General features: G+C 36.5%; 2 protein-coding genes across 5 annotated transcripts; both read right to left on the bottom strand.

Moving 5' to 3' along the window:
- Positions 1–224: 224 nt before the first annotated feature.
- LOC122275752 (glutathione S-transferase T2-like) lies at positions 225–1,330 on the bottom strand. The gene is made up of 2 exons (XM_043084966.1): positions 968–1,330; positions 225–878 (listed from the first exon to the last, which is right to left on the bottom strand). Exons 1-2 carry the CDS (start codon positions 1,328–1,330, stop codon positions 363–365), a joined length of 879 nt encoding a protein of 292 aa, XP_042940900.1. The 3' UTR covers positions 225–362.
- Positions 1,273–12,867, bottom strand: LOC122275751 (pentatricopeptide repeat-containing protein At2g37230). Of its 4 annotated transcripts, none has more exons than XR_006228693.1 (3): positions 10,357–12,867; positions 8,774–8,877; positions 1,273–1,409 (listed from the first exon to the last, which is right to left on the bottom strand). XR_006228693.1 is itself a non-coding variant. In XM_043084964.1 (2 exons), exon 1 carries the CDS (start codon positions 12,688–12,690, stop codon positions 10,390–10,392), a length of 2,301 nt encoding a protein of 766 aa, XP_042940898.1. In that variant the 5' UTR covers positions 12,691–12,867; the 3' UTR covers positions 9,766–10,145; positions 10,357–10,389. The 4 variants fall into 4 exon arrangements, 2 of the variants coding, with proteins under 2 accessions (XP_042940898.1, XP_042940899.1); XR_006228692.1 differs by lacking the exon at positions 1,273–1,409 and adding an exon at positions 2,799–2,859; XM_043084964.1 differs by lacking the exons at positions 1,273–1,409; positions 8,774–8,877 and adding an exon at positions 9,766–10,145.
- Positions 12,868–16,880: the final 4,013 nt, after the last annotated feature.

Below are 16,880 nucleotides of genomic sequence, written 5' to 3'. Positions count from 1 at the left end.
AATCATAGAGAATCCCCCTAAACCAACGTACGTCACGCTAGTACAAACTTGAATTTATGAACTTCAGGACATCATCGCATTAGAGATCTGGAAACTCAGACTCAACTCCAATCAAACCTTTTCAAGTATTTAAGCCAAATGCATAGGAGGTCGTTAGAATTTAGAATTTTGTCATTCCATTATGTAGTTTGCGTGTGATGTATTCACTTCTTGACATGGATAAATGAGATCTGAACAATTGCTTAGCAATAGCCTCCATAGAAAATAAAGATGTTCCAAAACAATAGCATCCAAAGAAAATAAAATTGTTCGAAAGCAATAACATCCATGGCAAATGTTCCAAAACAAAGGTTTTCCAATTGTTATGACAATGTAGTCCTATACTTTGCGAGGATTTCCAATTGGCGTTCATGAATATATTGTTGTTGCATAGGAGATAGTTTTCTTTTATCTATCAGCATGATCTCTAGCTCAAGCTTTCTTTTCTTGATGCGAAGCAACTCTTGCCGATCTTCCTCTGCAATTCTAAGCGCTTCCCGCCTCTCCTCATTCAATATCTTCCTCTCTTCTTTCAATTCACTCAACATTTCTACAAGTGAAGTTTCATGAGCCTTTCTTTTTTTCTCCTCCTTCTCAGCCTTCGTACCATGTGGTCTCTCCAAGTCCACAAACACCTCCTCTGAGCAATGATCTTCCCCAAGATGTATTGACTCTAGAGTAGTATCGGGAGAATGTGTGATATTTTTTGATTTCCTCCTAGATCTCAATTGATCCATATGTGTCTGCCATTTTGGTTGATGTCTTAGTAAATACCAACAATGATCAAATTGAAATGTTGCCTTTTGGTTTTCTCGATACATATTCTTTGCCTTTTGAATCTGAAAACATTGACAAAATAATGATAATTGATTCTTATAGTATCTAATAATTAAATAATTCAACACTACCAATAGTAACTCATTTATACCTTATCTTGCTCGTCAACACCACTTGGATGCATTGATTCAATCTGAAATAAGAACCTGCAAAACTTCTTGGTACTTTTTTGGATTGTTGACCACCGATTTGTTAAAGAGGCCACAGAGCGTTCAGGACTAAATGGCTTCTTGTACTTGTTGAAGTACTCATAAATTCTATTCCACAATTGTGTGGCTCTTTGGTCATTTCCTTGAATTACATCTAAGCTAATATTGAGCCAAGCTGATACAAGTTGATTGTCTTCTTCCACTGTGAAGTTTCCACCCCTATGAGATCTCTTTCTAGTGGATCCTATATGTGCTTGGCCTTGAGTATCTTGGGCATATACGTTGTGATTTGTAGAGGTCCCCATAGTTTCGTTGTTAATTCCATGTCCACCCTCTTGCAAGAGAGTGGTAGAGACGGGATCTTCCTCCGTCTGGGAATCCATCCTTAAATAAATATAAATACAAGTTATAATAGAAAAGAAAAAAAAAAAAAAAACTGTTAACATAAAAAAAAGATCAGCAGAGAGGGTATAACAAAGACAATAATAATTGGGTCAAGAATTTAATACCACAAAGCAGTACCCTAAATATCTGATACCACACTAGTACACAAACACAAACCATTTTGCGAACATTAGTTTTCTATGGTTCTTACTGAATTGTCCAAATATCTTAAAAGACCACATGATAAAATAAAAATCATGAGTTCAATATGTGCAATCTTGGATAATTTCTCTTTTATGTATTTATGAGAATGCCATCCTCATTTGTCTCAGGCTTGCTTACTCTAAGCCAAAAGTTAAAACACCCACAGTTATTATAAATTCTCCCCACCCTTCAAATGGGAGCATTTCAGCCTGAAAATTTAAGAAAATGGGCTTGCACGATAATATCAAACACTGGGAGTTCATCATGCATAATCATGTTGACTCTTGTACAAAATGAGGTAGTACTTCACATCAAGCACTGTGCTACTTCTTTTTTTTTTTTTTGTAAGAAAAAAAAGGTTTTAAAATAACGCATTTAAAATAAGGTTTTCATGAGTATTGATGCATAGGTCTTCCTAAAACTTAACTCAAAAGAAGAAGTCATAAAATAGCACAATAGTCACAAAAGAAACTTAAGATGGATTGGGTATCCAGTAGTTTCAGAGCAGTGAACTGCACCCATATACCTTTTGACAAAAGGAGCTTAAGAATGATTAACCAAAAAAAATGACATTCGGTGGGTGTAATAAAGTAGTTTTGTTAGTGGAAACACTGGCCTTAGAATAGGGTTGGAATGCCTTAAACAATAAAAACTATGTGTGTACAAAATCAATAAATTCTTCTACATCACTAAATCAACAATAACACAAAAACCAATTAGGCTAGTGAGATTCATCTACATGTTCAAAACTCTTCTTAGCCTAGGCAGTGTCATTTATTTTAAGACCATACATCAAACATTTTCTCTACCTCACAAAAAGAGCAGAAAAGGAAAATAAGTAAATCTGAAACTCATAACCGCCCAACAGCTCTAGGAGCAAGATATCACAATCCTCAGGTAGTGGCGGCAGTGTATCATGAGCCCATCTTCTAACAGAACACACAGGAAAATTGTAAATGTACCCCTGGTCAGCAGAACACACATGAACAAAATAAACCCAGAAAACTAAACGCATCATTTGTCATTTATAAAGGAACAATACAAACCACAAACTTTAAACCTGAAACCAGAAGGTGGACAGTGCAACCGGGCAGAAATGGAGAAGAATTAAAAATAAAAATCAGAACCAAAAACCAAAAACAAAGTGGTGGCTGGAAATTTACCCGTGATTCAACAATGGAAGAGAACTGGAGATGGAGGAGAATTGACGGTTGACAAGTGTGGGCAGCGTCGTTAGCTCACTGGACTGCAAATGGTGAGAATCTGTGATGTAGTGGACGGGTTTGTTCATGAAATAGATGGCTCTGAGAATTAGAGATGAAAAGGGCTAAGTGTTTAAGGAGAAGAGAGAGAGAAATGATAAATTATCTTTACCTTTAGCTACAGTATCCAGTTTAATTTACCTGGACACTGCAGCTCAAATCTGTTTTGCATTGTAAATAACTAGGGGGATGCTTGGGGAATGAGATGAGATGAGAGATCTGTGAATAGTAGTGAAATGGTTTGTAAATAGTAGTGAAATGGTTTGAGTAAGATGTTTTATGAGGTTTTGGGAAATGAGAGAAAAACTTGAATAAAAATATTATAAAGTTAAAATATTGTTAGAATACAATTTCTTAATATTATTTTTGTTTTAGGATTTGAAGAAGTTGAATTGTTTTTATATTTTGTTTGGAAGTCTAAGAAAGTTTTAATGATTAGTAATGATTAGATGAAAAAGTTGAATATTTGAAATTGAAACGTGTTTGTATTTGAGTTATATTTGGGAAGAAAATCACGAGAAATTTTGAGATGAGATGAGATGAGAGGGATAGGATGTGTTTCCCAAACAACCCCTAAGTCAATAAGGCTCAAAATATAAGGATCTTAGCTAAATTTTAGCTAGCTAGATATTTTACGTAAGCCAATACTAATGCTCTTAGGCCTCTTCGGCTTCAAACTAGAAGCCCAAACACCTCCACATGTTATTAATGTTAGAATTCAGCATGGATGTGTTATTTGCAAGTTCCATGGGTAGTTTCCTCAAAGCGGATAGAGTGACCATTAATGTTACCTAAACTAGTTGTGCTTGGATGTGTCAAAGTTTATATATATAAACCTTAATTGACAAACTTTGGATTGGCATTTTGAAAAACAAAGGATTTTGGCAAAGGGTGGTATACAAAAGGGTTCCCTTTTTCTGCAAGTCAGCAAGCACTGACAGCACCTCCCAAGTGTTTGTAATTGGCCTCAAAGGGGTTTAATCACAATGGGGCGAAAGAGTTGGAGAAAGGAAGTAGACAGAGCATGCTGATTCAAAGGAGACCAAGAAGAAAGGTGTAATGGTCGGCATAATCAAAGAGCCCAATGCATAGAAGTTAACAAAGGGGAAAGCCCGCAGACGACCAAGGAGCAAGGGGATGAGGAAAGTCTGAAAACGAAAACGAATTCTTAATTCTGTTAAGATGGCTGCTAAAATGGTGAATGTGGTACGAGTTCATGAATCTATCATGGAATAGCGTATAATCTGCTTAGATTGGTGTTATTTGTGTAAGAAAGATGATGAATCAGTTGATGATTTATTTCTGCATTTTGAGGTGACAGAGACTTTTGGGATGAGATTTTCAACAAGTCAGGTATTGCTTGGGTGATGCCCAAGAGGGTGGTGGGTCGCTTAGCTCGTTGGAAATGATTTATGGGTAGCCACCGCATTGCTGCTATTTGGAAGATGATTCATGTTTGATGTGATGCCTATGGCTGGAAAGGAAAAGGCGGTGTTTTGATGATAGAGAACGCTCGTCAGGAGAATTTAGAGAGTTTTTCTTTTGAACTGTCTTTGGGCAAATGTTCTTGTATCAAATGGGAATAATCTACATGATTTTCTTTTAGCATTTCCTAGTTCCTAGTCCCTAGCTCATATTTAGGTGCTTCCGCTTGTATACTCCCCGTATACTTGGGCTATACCTATTTAATTGCCTTAATAAAATTTCTTATTACTTATATAAAAAAAAAAGTAATTCTGTCCAGGAGAACCCTGATCAAGTGGAAAGGGAATGCTGTGGGAGGGGTTAAAGGTTGAGGAAAGGATACTAAAGCATCCCGGTGTCATGCAAGAGAGGGAAAAGGGGAGGGTAATTATTTTTTTTCGTTGGAAAATGTCATAAGTTGTAATTCGGGCTCCATTCAGTTTAAAATACATTCAGTGGAAGAAATATCTGATGAGGATGAGAAGTTGGACTTGATAAAGGAGGCTGTAATGGGGGTGAAAGCTTCACAAGAGACAAAGGTGACAAGGCCTATCTTTATCAAATTCCTTCTCTTCTCTAAAAACTATACGATGAGCAAGATCTATTTCAAACCTTTATCAGAAAACAAAAGAATTACGAATCTAATTTGGATAAACTTATAATTTTGTTGAGAAATGAACTAAAAAAGAAAAGTCTAAAACCACTTGGAAATAATCATCCCCCAATCAACTGGTACACTCACGATTCCCAGTGGGAAACTTGGCACCAGTTGGAAATTCAAGGAAATAATGAGAAACATCAACCTTTGATTATTACATTATTAGAACCTTTTATATCATTTATGAATGCCCATTGCCAAAAGCTTCATTTGATAATTACAACTCAAATGAAGTAGAAAATGGGAAGATATGATTATTATGGATAACTAAGTGTCCTTTAATTATTTGAACCTTTTATATCATTTATGAAAGCACATTGCCAAAAAGCTTAATTTGATAATTACAACTCAAATGAAGTAGAAAACAGGAAGATATGATTATTATGGGATAACTAACGGTTTGGGTAGTGGAGTATTCTCAGCATACTTACTACTATTCATTATTTTATCATTACTTTTTACCTACTTTTTAATATATTGTGGTACCATTCACAACTATTTAATATTTTATCATTACTTTTTCACAATTTTCCTACAATTTACAAAATATCTGAGATCACCTCAGTACCCAAACGCAACTTTGGGTACTGATATCTGAGATCACCTCAGTACAAAATATCTGAGATCACCTCAGTACCCATTACAGATCATCTCACAATCTGTTTCTGGTATTTTAACTATCATGACTTTGTATTTGTACTATCAATTATCTATAAAAGCTGTACTTATAAAGAAAGGATAATGTTGTGGCAGGACCTATAACATCTTTAGATTCTTGACAGAACTTGGATTGTAAGTGGGGATTCCTAAACCCAAAAAAAGATTTAATTGGGATAAGTTTTGCTCCCCTCTCAAGTGGAGGGTGACAGTTCGAAATTTGAATAATTTTAATAAGGCTTCCCTTGTGACATGGTTATGACGGTATAATCAGGAAGGGGAGTCTTAATGGAGGGTTATTAATGATTCCAAATATGTAAGTTTTTTTTTTTTTTTTTTGGGGGGGGGGGGGGGGGGGGGTTGGTGCTTAATCGAAGTGAGAGGTGTGCATGGTGTAGAGTTGTGAAAAATATTAAGTCCCTCACACAAGAGCCCAGTATTCATTTTCCATGAAAAAGGCTTTGACGACATAAGGCGCCTCCCAAAGCAGCATTCTTTGTGCAGACAATTTTCCTAGGTAAGATCCTCACAACCAACAATTTGAGCAAACGTAGGATGATCATCACAAATTGGTGTTACATGTGCAGGAATGGGGGTGAATTTGTGGACCATCTCTTACTATACTGTGAGACAGCTAGAGGGCTATGGAATGAGGTGCTCAGCAGACTAGACTTGACTTGGGTTATGCCTGAGACAATGGTGGCAGTTCTTGATAGCTGGACAAATCTAAGAAGCCTTCAAAAGATTAAAGTTGTGTGGAAGATGATCCCTATATGCATCATGTGGTGTTTGTGGCAGAAACACAATGAACAGATGTTTAAAGACAATGAGAGATCGATGGAGGAACTAAAAGCTTTCTTTATTAGAACTCTATGTACTTGGTCCATTGCCATTGATTTTAATGGCTTGGATTTACGTGACTTTCTTGTCTCTATTGGGCCTACTTAGTTAGGGCACTCTTTGTATTGTACCTGGCTATGCCTATTCTTTGAGGACCGAAAAAGATATTTGGAAGATCCATACCTTAATTCTATTGGCCTCCGCTATTGTCTTTAATGGATCTAGTTTTCATGATTTTCTTATATCTATTTCTAACTCCTAGCTTGTAACTAGGTGTTCAATCTTGTATACTTCCTGTGAACTTAGGCTATGCCTACTTAATTGATTGAATAAAAATTTACTTATAAAAAAAGTTTGGTGGAATTGTCATGTGTGGACCCTTAGGCCCCGTTTGGTTTCACAAATGGTCTCAACCCATCTCATCTCATCTCAACATCCAAACACCGTTCAAACATAAACACTTTTCAATTTCAAATTTTCAACTTTTCAACCTTTTCATTTAATCATTACAACTTTCTCAAACTTTCAAACAAAACACAAAAAACAATTCAACTTTTTCAAATCCCAAAACAAAAATAATATTAAAAAATTATGTTTAACAATATTTTAACTTATAATATTTCTATTCAACTTTTTTTTTCTCCTTATCCAAAACCTCATAAAACATCTTAACTCAAACCATTTCACTACTATTTACGAACTATCTCACTTCTATTTACAGATTTTTCATCCCATCTCATCTTATCTGTGTAACCAAACGAGGCCTAAATCGTTATGAAACAAAAAGCTTGGCTAAAGTGGCTCGATGAAGGAGATGCCATGCTACACTCCAACAATTGATGACACCGGAGGATGGGACAGTATTGAACTCTACGAAAAAATTCATGACACTGCAGTTTTGTTCTTTAAAGACATGCTTTCCTCCAAAGGAAACACATCTGATTTTGATTTTGAGTCAATCATTTCCCTGATGATATCTGAAGACAAAAATGATTGTCTATGCAAAACTCCAACAATTGATGAAGTAAAGAAAGCTGTGAAAGACATTCATGGATGGTAGCCCTGCATCAGATAGTTTTGGGTCAAATTTTTATTTAGATTAATGGGATATTGTGATAGATGATTTGCTAGAAGTTTCCAGTTAATTCTTTAGCGGGAGTCCTCTTCCATTTTTCCAGTGAATTATTGATGGGGATGTTCAGATGTAAGATATTCTTTTAACAATTTATGCAATTTGATAGAAAACTTTTAAAGATGGGTTTTATGGGGTTTTGTAAAAGCAGGGGGACCCATAAAAATATGTTTGGATTGAGAAAATGTTTTAGAGATATGTTTACTGGGATTTGAGAAGTGGACTTGAAAATATGAAGGGAAGAAAATTTTTGTGGGAGGCTTTTGTTTTCAATTTGCAGAAGTTATTTTAGTTTTAGTTTGTTACGAAAATAGGTGAGATGTTTTGACTATTGAAATTGTTTTGACGTGAAGATGTTTGGGTTGAGCGTAGGAAATTTGGAAAAAACTTTATATTCATATAAAGTTTCTAATTACATACATACATGCATATATATATATCTGTATTAACATATACACTTTCTCTTTTTTTTGATAAGTAAGAGATAAATATTATTGATCTGAATGCAATAGCCATAGCCCGTGTGCACAGGAAATATACATAAGAACACCTAAATACATTATAGGAAAAGTGAGCTGTATTCACATATACACTAATACATATACATGAGCTAAACGAGTTGAGTTGAGCTTTTCCAAACTATGTTCATGAGCCGAATCAAGATTTGGCAAGTTTGAGTTGTTTAATAATCAAATCTGTTTTAGCATTCCATTTTAACTAATTTACTAAAGATCATATTCCAATCGAGCCCAAACCTAGGGGTGCTACCCGCCACTGCTCGGTATATTTTGCCTAGCCTATCACTCTGCCCTTGGACGCGGCGTGACCCCAGCCAAGTTCACACCAATCCGCCCTACAGGCAGAAGGGTGGGCCAAAGAGTTTTTCCTGGTAGAGAAATATATAAAAAATAAAACGAAGCCCAAATCCTCAAATAATTAAATAAAAGAAAATAAAAACTTAGAAACCTTAAGAATGTACGAGATAGAGAGCAAAAGAGGGGACAGAACTCACAGGCTCACAACGGTTCCATGACAGGCAACATTTGAAAGAGAAATACATAGCAGAGCAACAATGGAATGTGACGATGAACCAAAAAAATGATAAAAAAAAAAAAAAAATGTCAGAGAAAGAGCGAGAGACACTAACCTGATGGCTGCGTGGTGGAGTGGTGGTGGTCTGGCTACGACGACGCGATGGCGAGGGGAATCTGAAGAAATGAAGCATGAGCTAGCTCCCTCTATGGGTGATTTCTGAAAATTGAGGAGATAAAATTCTCAATAGGTGTTTGAAATTTTAAGTAGCGCGAATTATAGAATTAATTTTGTAGAACAGTATTTCCCATTTTCATATGGGCGGGCAGACGCATGTTTACGGTAGTTTATTTACTTGATTACCCTCACGGACGTGCTTGTGTTACAGGCCATCTCCCCAAGTCTATTCACGAGAGCCTGTGTTTATTTACTCCCCTACCTTTGAATTTTGATATTCCGTTGAGCATTCGCTCCTTTATTCTTCGGTTGGTAAACGAATACAGGTAGTGGTTTTTGCTCAAGTCTTTAATTTGAAATTCGCCTGCAAAATTCAATGCTGCATTGATGGTGGCGTATTCGACTGGGCTGTTACTTCCAGCTCAATGAGACATCCCACCAAGGAAGTTTAGAAAGGCTTCTTGAGATGCTGTTTTGTTTATTTGATCGTCCATGTAGATTTTACTAATAAACCATAAACGAGCCGGGTGGGGGGAAGAACATGCCGCGTGGGGTATGGGGGGTAGAGAGGTGATGAGAGGAAAAGAGGAAGCGGGGATTTACAGAGGGTGGTAATGGAAGGGACAAGAGGTTAACCATTCTCAAGATGATACCTACAAAATGCTGAGATTAGTAATGGTTGTGTGATTTTCAGCATGAAACTTCCAACTATTTCACAAATTGAGCTACATCTAGAACACATGCAACTAATTACAAACTTGCATTTCCATAGGTTGGAGTAACAGCATTGGGTCTCGCCATGGCTGGCAAAAGGAAAAGGCAAGCCTGATATAAAGAAATGATATCTTGAAGCAAAATTTCAACCTCTGCAATGGGCAGTACTCAGATCCATATACACGAGCAGAAGAAGTTGGGATATAAAGGCTGCAGTGAGCTGAGTTTAATATAAACTCAATTTAAAGATTGCTGACAATCAGAACAGTAACAATAAACAAAAATTTCTTTTGAAAAACTTAAATTACATTAGCATTTGCATCATCCAATGACCCGCAGGCAAAGGTAATCACGGCTTAAGTAATGGGCTATATGCTTTGATATGTCTTCTTCACAGTATGTTCCCAAGTACAGCATGGCGCCAAAGTACAAACCGGAAGCAAGGTACTCTTTCCGCTGATATTCTGCGAGCTCGAAAAGGCTGTGAAAGCAGCAACTTACGACTGCAAGGACCAAGGGGGATCCTATGTGGTGGCACCAGACCAACCAAATGAAGTTATATGTAAACCATAAGCATGATGTAGCTAATACCCTATCTGTCACCAAAATGGTCAGTTACTCTTCCTAGTACCACTACCACCGCAAAAGTAAATTGAAGAAAAAACAGGAAATTTGTCAAGACGAATTACAACCCTGAAATTGTAACAAAGATACAAACAGATAACATTAAAATGTTTAAAACTTATTCCAATGAGGATGAGATTTTTCTCCTCGTTCTAAAAGTAAAATTCAAGCCTGAATTCTCACCTCAAAGTGACAAGGAAAATGAAGGGCAGCAAATTAGGCAGCAACAGTAGCATGCTTTTTCCCTTTTTTGCCGGCATGGGATTTCTCCCCATCCTTAATCATTCTAGAAAGTATATCTGCCTGCTTTGTGTTGCCCTCCTGATTAAGGCTCTTGATCAGAGCCTCACGACTACTCCAATCCGTGGCCCCTCCTTTCTCCATAATTTTACACAAAATTGAATATGCATTTAGTGTTTTCCCTGCTGCCAAGAGAGCATCCAACACTTTATCATAGCTTGAAAAGTCTATAGTATAGTCTCTCTCCAATGCAAAATCTAACACCTTAAGAGCAGCAATAGTCTTCCCCTTCTCACAAAGAACGGTTAAAAGAGAATCAAAATCAGGCGAGCACCCGCTGTGCATGAGTAGATCAATTCGTCCCAGGGCTTCCTCAACGTGACCTCTCATGAGAAGGGCTTCCAAGATCTTAGCAACCAAGTCCATGTTCTCCTTCACCCCCTTCTCCACCATGCTCTTCATCACTCGACTTGCAGTTTGAACCCTCCCATCTTCAAATAGGCTCTCCATCACTGACCTGAAGAGTGAGGAATCTGGGAGATGCCCAACTTCAATCATACTATCCAAAGCTGTTTTAGCATCAGCTGGTTCACCTCTGTTCAAGTAGCTCTTGATAAGCAATTTAAAGGAATCTGCATCTCTAGAAACCCCTCTCCTACCCATGATCCTTAGAATCTCAAAAGCAGAATCAGGATTCCCTTCTCTGGAATGCCCACAGATCAAATTATTAAAAGCAAATGAATCCATAACACCCTTTTTCATCAGTTGACGGAAAAATATTTCTGCTTTCCCCGTCTGCCCATGCTCGCACAGATACTGAATCATTGGGTTATAAGCAGTAGACTCCATCTCCAAAGAAGTCTGTGGCCTCAAGATGATTTCCTTCTCAATCAGCTTATCCAACAACTTAATTGCCCGATCATACACACCAGCCTTGCAAAAGTTCTCAATTAAGACCCCATAGTGACCAGCCTCAGTAGGTATGCTCAGCCGAATCATTGCTTTGAGCACATCTGCAGCAGCATCCAAGTCACCAGAGTTGCACTGACATGTTAACAGTCTAATGAAGATGGAACTATCCTTAGGAGCAAAATGTCTCTCAACCATCTCCTTCAACATCATTCGAGCTTCAGACATTTTCTCAGCATCACAAAGCCCAGGCAACAAGGTCGAGTATGTGACAGCATTGGGCTTAACACCAAAAGACTTCATCTCATCCAACAATCTCAACCCATCATCGATTCGACCAACCGAAACATACCCTTTTATCATGGTAGTATAACTTATAACTGTGGGAGCTATGTTCCTCCCCTTCAACTCGTCAAACAACTTCTCTGCCTCATCCATCATCTTAAACCGATAATACCCATTAATCATAGTGTTATACGTGACCACATCCGGAGAAATCCCTCTACCCTTCATATCCTCGTAAAACCTTTTCGCCGTCTCCAACCTCAACGACAAAAAGAATCCCCAAAGCATAAGATTGAATGTATGACGGGTAGGCTCAATCCCTTCATTCAGCATCGCATTAAAATACCTCTTCGCCATCATATACCGCCCCCGCCTCAAAATCACCTTAAACAAAGCATCGTACGACTTGACACTCCTCTCCACACCTAATTCCTTCATTTTCTGAAAAATCTTAACAGCCTCCTGAACAATCCCGGCTTTACCATAGCTCTCGATGAGAACAACAAACAAGTCCTCGTCCCACTCGACGCCCTTCTTCGGCATATCCAATAGTATGCACCTGGCGTGGTTGATCTTCGAAGCGCGGCCTAAAATCTCAATCATTTTCAGATGGGTCTCGCGGTCGTGATGGACCAGCCCGGCCCGCTCGACCCACCGGAAGAACTGTAGCGCGTGCTCCGAGTTAGTGGAACTGTGCAATACATTCCAGACGAGGGAGTTGTCGAATTCGGGCACCAATGCCCGGATTGAGTTCTGCAACCGGGTTGTCCAAGCCCGGCTCGCCATCATCTTACATATAACATCCTCTATCTTTTCTGGATTCCGACGCTTACCTCGTGGAGTTCTCTGGTAGACCTTCGGCTCTCCATCTGCCGTCTTTGGGTTTTCGACTTCGAATTTTGGGTCGGAAGGCGCACCCGGTTCGGGATCTGGGTTTGGATTCTGATCAACGGAGGAGATTGTGTCATCAGTAGAGGAGAAGAAGCGGAGTAGATTAATTGTGGAAGTATTTGAGGTTCTTGGAATGTTGGGAAAAACCCTAAGCGTCCACTGGTGGAGTTTAGATACAGTAATGAATGCCATTGAGTAGAATGCTTCGAAAAGTTCGAATCACTGAAATGGGTTTGTCGAATGAGGCTGTCTCGGGTTTGAATCTTTGGTGCTCGTCGCTATGCGAAATTACGAATCTACATCAAAAAAAGAATTAGAAACACAGAAAGCCAGAGAGGCTAGGGTTTAAGGCAGTTTTCACTTTTCATGTATTTTGTTTTTCTGGATGGAGAAAGGGGTGGACTACTGGACTCGATGTTTAAATTGGGCCGATCCATAAATTGACTAAACATCAGAATAAAACACAGCCTGGGCTCATCTTGGGCTGCTTTTGGGCTCATAGTGATTTCATATACTGCAAACATCCGTCTTTTCTTTTTTGTATTATCAAATTTAAAAATAATATTAAAATTTTTTTAACTATTTTTTAAAATATTAAATTATTACAATTTTTATAAATTTCTATACAAAATATAATAAACATTTCAATTTTTTAAAATTTTAAAGTAAAACTAATATTAAAAATTATATTATAATAATATTTTATTCAACTTTTAATAAAATATTACATATCATCTCATTTCATTTAAACTGTATAACTAAACGAAACCTAAACCACGACATATAACTAAAGAGAATAAAGATACACAAAATAACTCAAAAATAAAAAAACCAATCAAAGTTTAGGCAGACCTGATTTCAGTCACAACTATATGTATGGAATGGTTCACTTTAGATCACCCCATATATGGCACTCATTTTTTTTACAAACTTTTTTCTGTTTTATTTAATTATTTTTATGGCTAATTTTGTTTAGATTCTAATTTTAGAATTTGTATAATTTATATGGTTTTTAGGTATTAAAATATTCTTTAATTTTTATTATATATTATCAGATAGGTCTCTCGTTAATTGGTGTAACATGGCTTTGGGTATCGTGTGTTAAAACCGTCTTTAATTACGTTGACAGAGTATGAATGGAGAGGCCATTGTGCCTCGTTTGGATTGGGAGGTCAGGCGATATAATTTGTAAATAATAATAAAATTGTTAAATTGAGATAAAATAAGATGAGTTGAAATGGTATTTAAAAATTTTATGTGTTTGAATTGAAAGTAAGATGTGATGGTTTAAAGTGTTTAGAAAGGAAAAAGATGTGGGTCTCATAAATGGTTGCATATTATTTGTAATGATTTGTTTTATTTATAAATATTGGGAAAAATAATTTATAAATCACTTATCTAATTTTTTTAAATATATTTCATAATTATATTATAAGATGACAATATTTTTATCAAAATATACTAATTTAATATATTTTATTATTTTTTTGGGCAAGAAAATAAATCCAAAATTAATTATATATTTATAAAATACTGGGACTTCCAAATTACAACATGTGAAATGTCTATGGACGAGCATTGGGACCATTTGTTTGGACGTATGCAAATATAAACATGTTTATTATATAAAATAACAAATAATTATATATTTGGCAAATAATTATTTATATATGTTTATTTCGTTTCATTTAGAAATATACATGGTAATTAATAAATTACCAATCCAAAAAAAATATATCTTTATTTATTATTTCCATAGCAAATTATGAATGCTACACTAAATAATTATATAATAAAACTACACCATATCACCAAAATTATGCAATAAATATTACATAAACTTCAATAGATAAGAAATGTACTTGCGATAAAATTAAAAATATGAATAATGAAACTGCCCTTACACCTATTCTTTTTATCACATACATGTCATGCTGTCATTCAATCACCATTTCTATCTGCTCACATAGAAATGACAATGCCATCCCTAATTGCAGCCATAACTTGGCTTGATTCTAAAGTCATGTCAAGATGACGTGATGAAGCTGCAGCGTTATCAAATGCACAGCCATGAGGACTGAGCACTTTCATTCTCCAGTCCTCGAACAAGAAGTCATTTGGAGTCATCTTTCTAATAAAATTGTCTAACATACAACATACAGTGGTTAGCATTCCTTGCCACCTAACTAAATACGAAGGCATGTGTCTTAAAATCCTAAATCGTGATTTCAAGACACCAAATGTTCATTCTATCATGTTACGAATTGACGAATGACAAAAATTAAAATAATCCTTATACCCCCTAAATCCCCACTAACATTGATGGTCACTCCGATGATATTGTTCTCTAGGATATGAATGCATAAATTAACATGTCACATAATGTGCAGAATGTGTCAACCTCCATTCGAACTCCTGACAATTCGTCGAATTTCCATTTAAAACTTCTAAAATATATCGATGTCCCCATAGGCCGATATTATGTTGTGGGTGTCTAAGATTCAAGCTAGATCGATGATGGATATCTCTAATCAAACTCATTATCTCAATTGCGTCTTATGCAAATTCATCACCACTATTATCACTTGCACCCTCATCAAAAAAGTTGTGAGGCATATTGAGATTCACTTCCATTGTCGGAGTTCCTACTAACCAATTCAGATCATCCATGCTCTACAACGAGATACTATATTGTAATAAGAACTACGTTAAAAATTAAATCAAATTTAATTCCAACATTATATTTTAATATAGCAAGCATAACTATATTAAAGTAGCTATTAGATAATCACATGACATAAATATACTTCCAAAGTAGCTATCATAAATAATCGTTTCAGTCAACAAATAAAGTAGCTATCAAATAGTTAAATAAATATATGACAAATCATCTTAAACTATTGCAGGCTCAAAGTTCCCTCCCCTCTGCATCCATCGCCAAGAAGGCTTGCTAATTCATAGGCTGAATTAACAATCACTACTCAAAACCATGTGGGTGATGACTTGCAAAAATTTCATATTGCAGATTTTACAAGTTCGCTCAAGCGGAGGCTTTTGGCCGCTCGAGCGAATTCAGGCAGATTCAAACGCTCGACTTCCGCTCGACAGGGAGCTCAAGCGGGTTGCTGAAAAATAAAGATCCCTCGAGCGGAGACATTGGCCGCTCGAGCAAAATCAGGCAGAGTCGAACGCTCAATGTGCGCTTGATAGGACGCTCGAGCGAACTCAGGCAGAATCGAACGCTCGACGTGCGCTCGACACTCCGCTCGAGCGAACATCGTATTTTGACAGATCCAGGGTTTTCCGCCGTCAGACGATATAAAAAGGGATTTTTCACCCTATGGCCGTACTTTTTGACTGGAGAACACTTTTTGGGACAGAAAAACATAGCTAGAGGGATTCAAATCATCTGTTTTAGAGAGGGAATTCCAATTATTGCATGTACGTTAGAATCATACACAAGCACGGACGGGAGAAAAGCGTTGAATCGTTCCCTTGAGCTTTTGAAGACGAGTTGCGGCTGCAAGAAAGATTTTTCAGTGTTTATTTTCTTCTAATCTTCTCAGAAAAATTATGGTGAATTCGTTTATGTTGAATTCCATTTCTAGCATGAGCTAATTTTCTTTATTCTAGGAAAACGATGTAACCTATTTCTGAACTATGCTTGATTGTCTACGCTAATTTAATGCAATTCTCTTTTTGTTTATCTGATTTATTCTGAGTTTATTGCTTCTAATTAACTGGCCATTGATTGGATGATTTTTAATCTTGTGATTTGCTATCGAAAGAAAGAATCATAGGGTAGATCTTGAATATTTTAGCATAGGTAAGTATAGAGATCGAAAGACTTGTATGAACCTATGTAGTAATTAAATCATTGATTTTATTGTTTTCTTGCTTTATTAAATTTGCATATTCTTGTATGAATTGATAAACAAGAGTCATTTCCAATTGATTATCGAAAGAGGCTTTTGGATGATTTAGAGATTTGCTAATAGATAAAAGAGAATTAAATTAAGTTAGCTGGATGAGAAAAGCATGGTGAAGAATTAGGTGAAATCAATTTCCTAGAAGTTTTCTTCCCCATTAAGTTGATCTTCGAACGTCAGTTTTGTTTCTCTTGCATATTTCCCTTTGAGTTGATCTTAGTTTAATTTGCAACTACAGAAAAATCTTAATGATTCCTCTAGATAAAATCAAGTTTAGTATAATTTTAGTATTTGGTAAAAGTAAGATACCAATCCCTAAGGACGATACTCTTCTTATTACTTTACTATAAAACTACGATACTGTGCACTTGCAGTTTTGCACCGGTCAAGTTTTTGGCGCCGTTGCCGGGGATTGGTTTATTCTTATTCTTTTTGTCAATATCGATACAAAGT

Source organism: Carya illinoinensis, chromosome 9, assembly GCF_018687715.1.
Source record: "Carya illinoinensis cultivar Pawnee chromosome 9, C.illinoinensisPawnee_v1, whole genome shotgun sequence".
NCBI lineage: Eukaryota > Viridiplantae > Streptophyta > Magnoliopsida > Fagales > Juglandaceae > Carya > Carya illinoinensis.
This window is presented reverse-complemented; position numbering and strand designations above follow the sequence as displayed.

Bases quoted from the DNA above. Each gene is read 5' to 3' on its own strand.
- LOC122275751 (XM_043084964.1), bottom strand. From the start codon at position 12,690: ATGGCATTCATTACTGTATCTAAACTCCACCAGTGGACGCTTAGGGTT.
- LOC122275752 (XM_043084966.1), bottom strand. From the start codon at position 1,330: ATGGGGACCTCTACAAATCACAACGTATATGCCCAAGATACTCAAGGC. The intron at 879-967 runs GTATAAATGAGT...CAATGTTTTCAG, and splicing joins GTGTTGACGAGCAAGATAAG to ATTCAAAAGGCAAAGAATAT.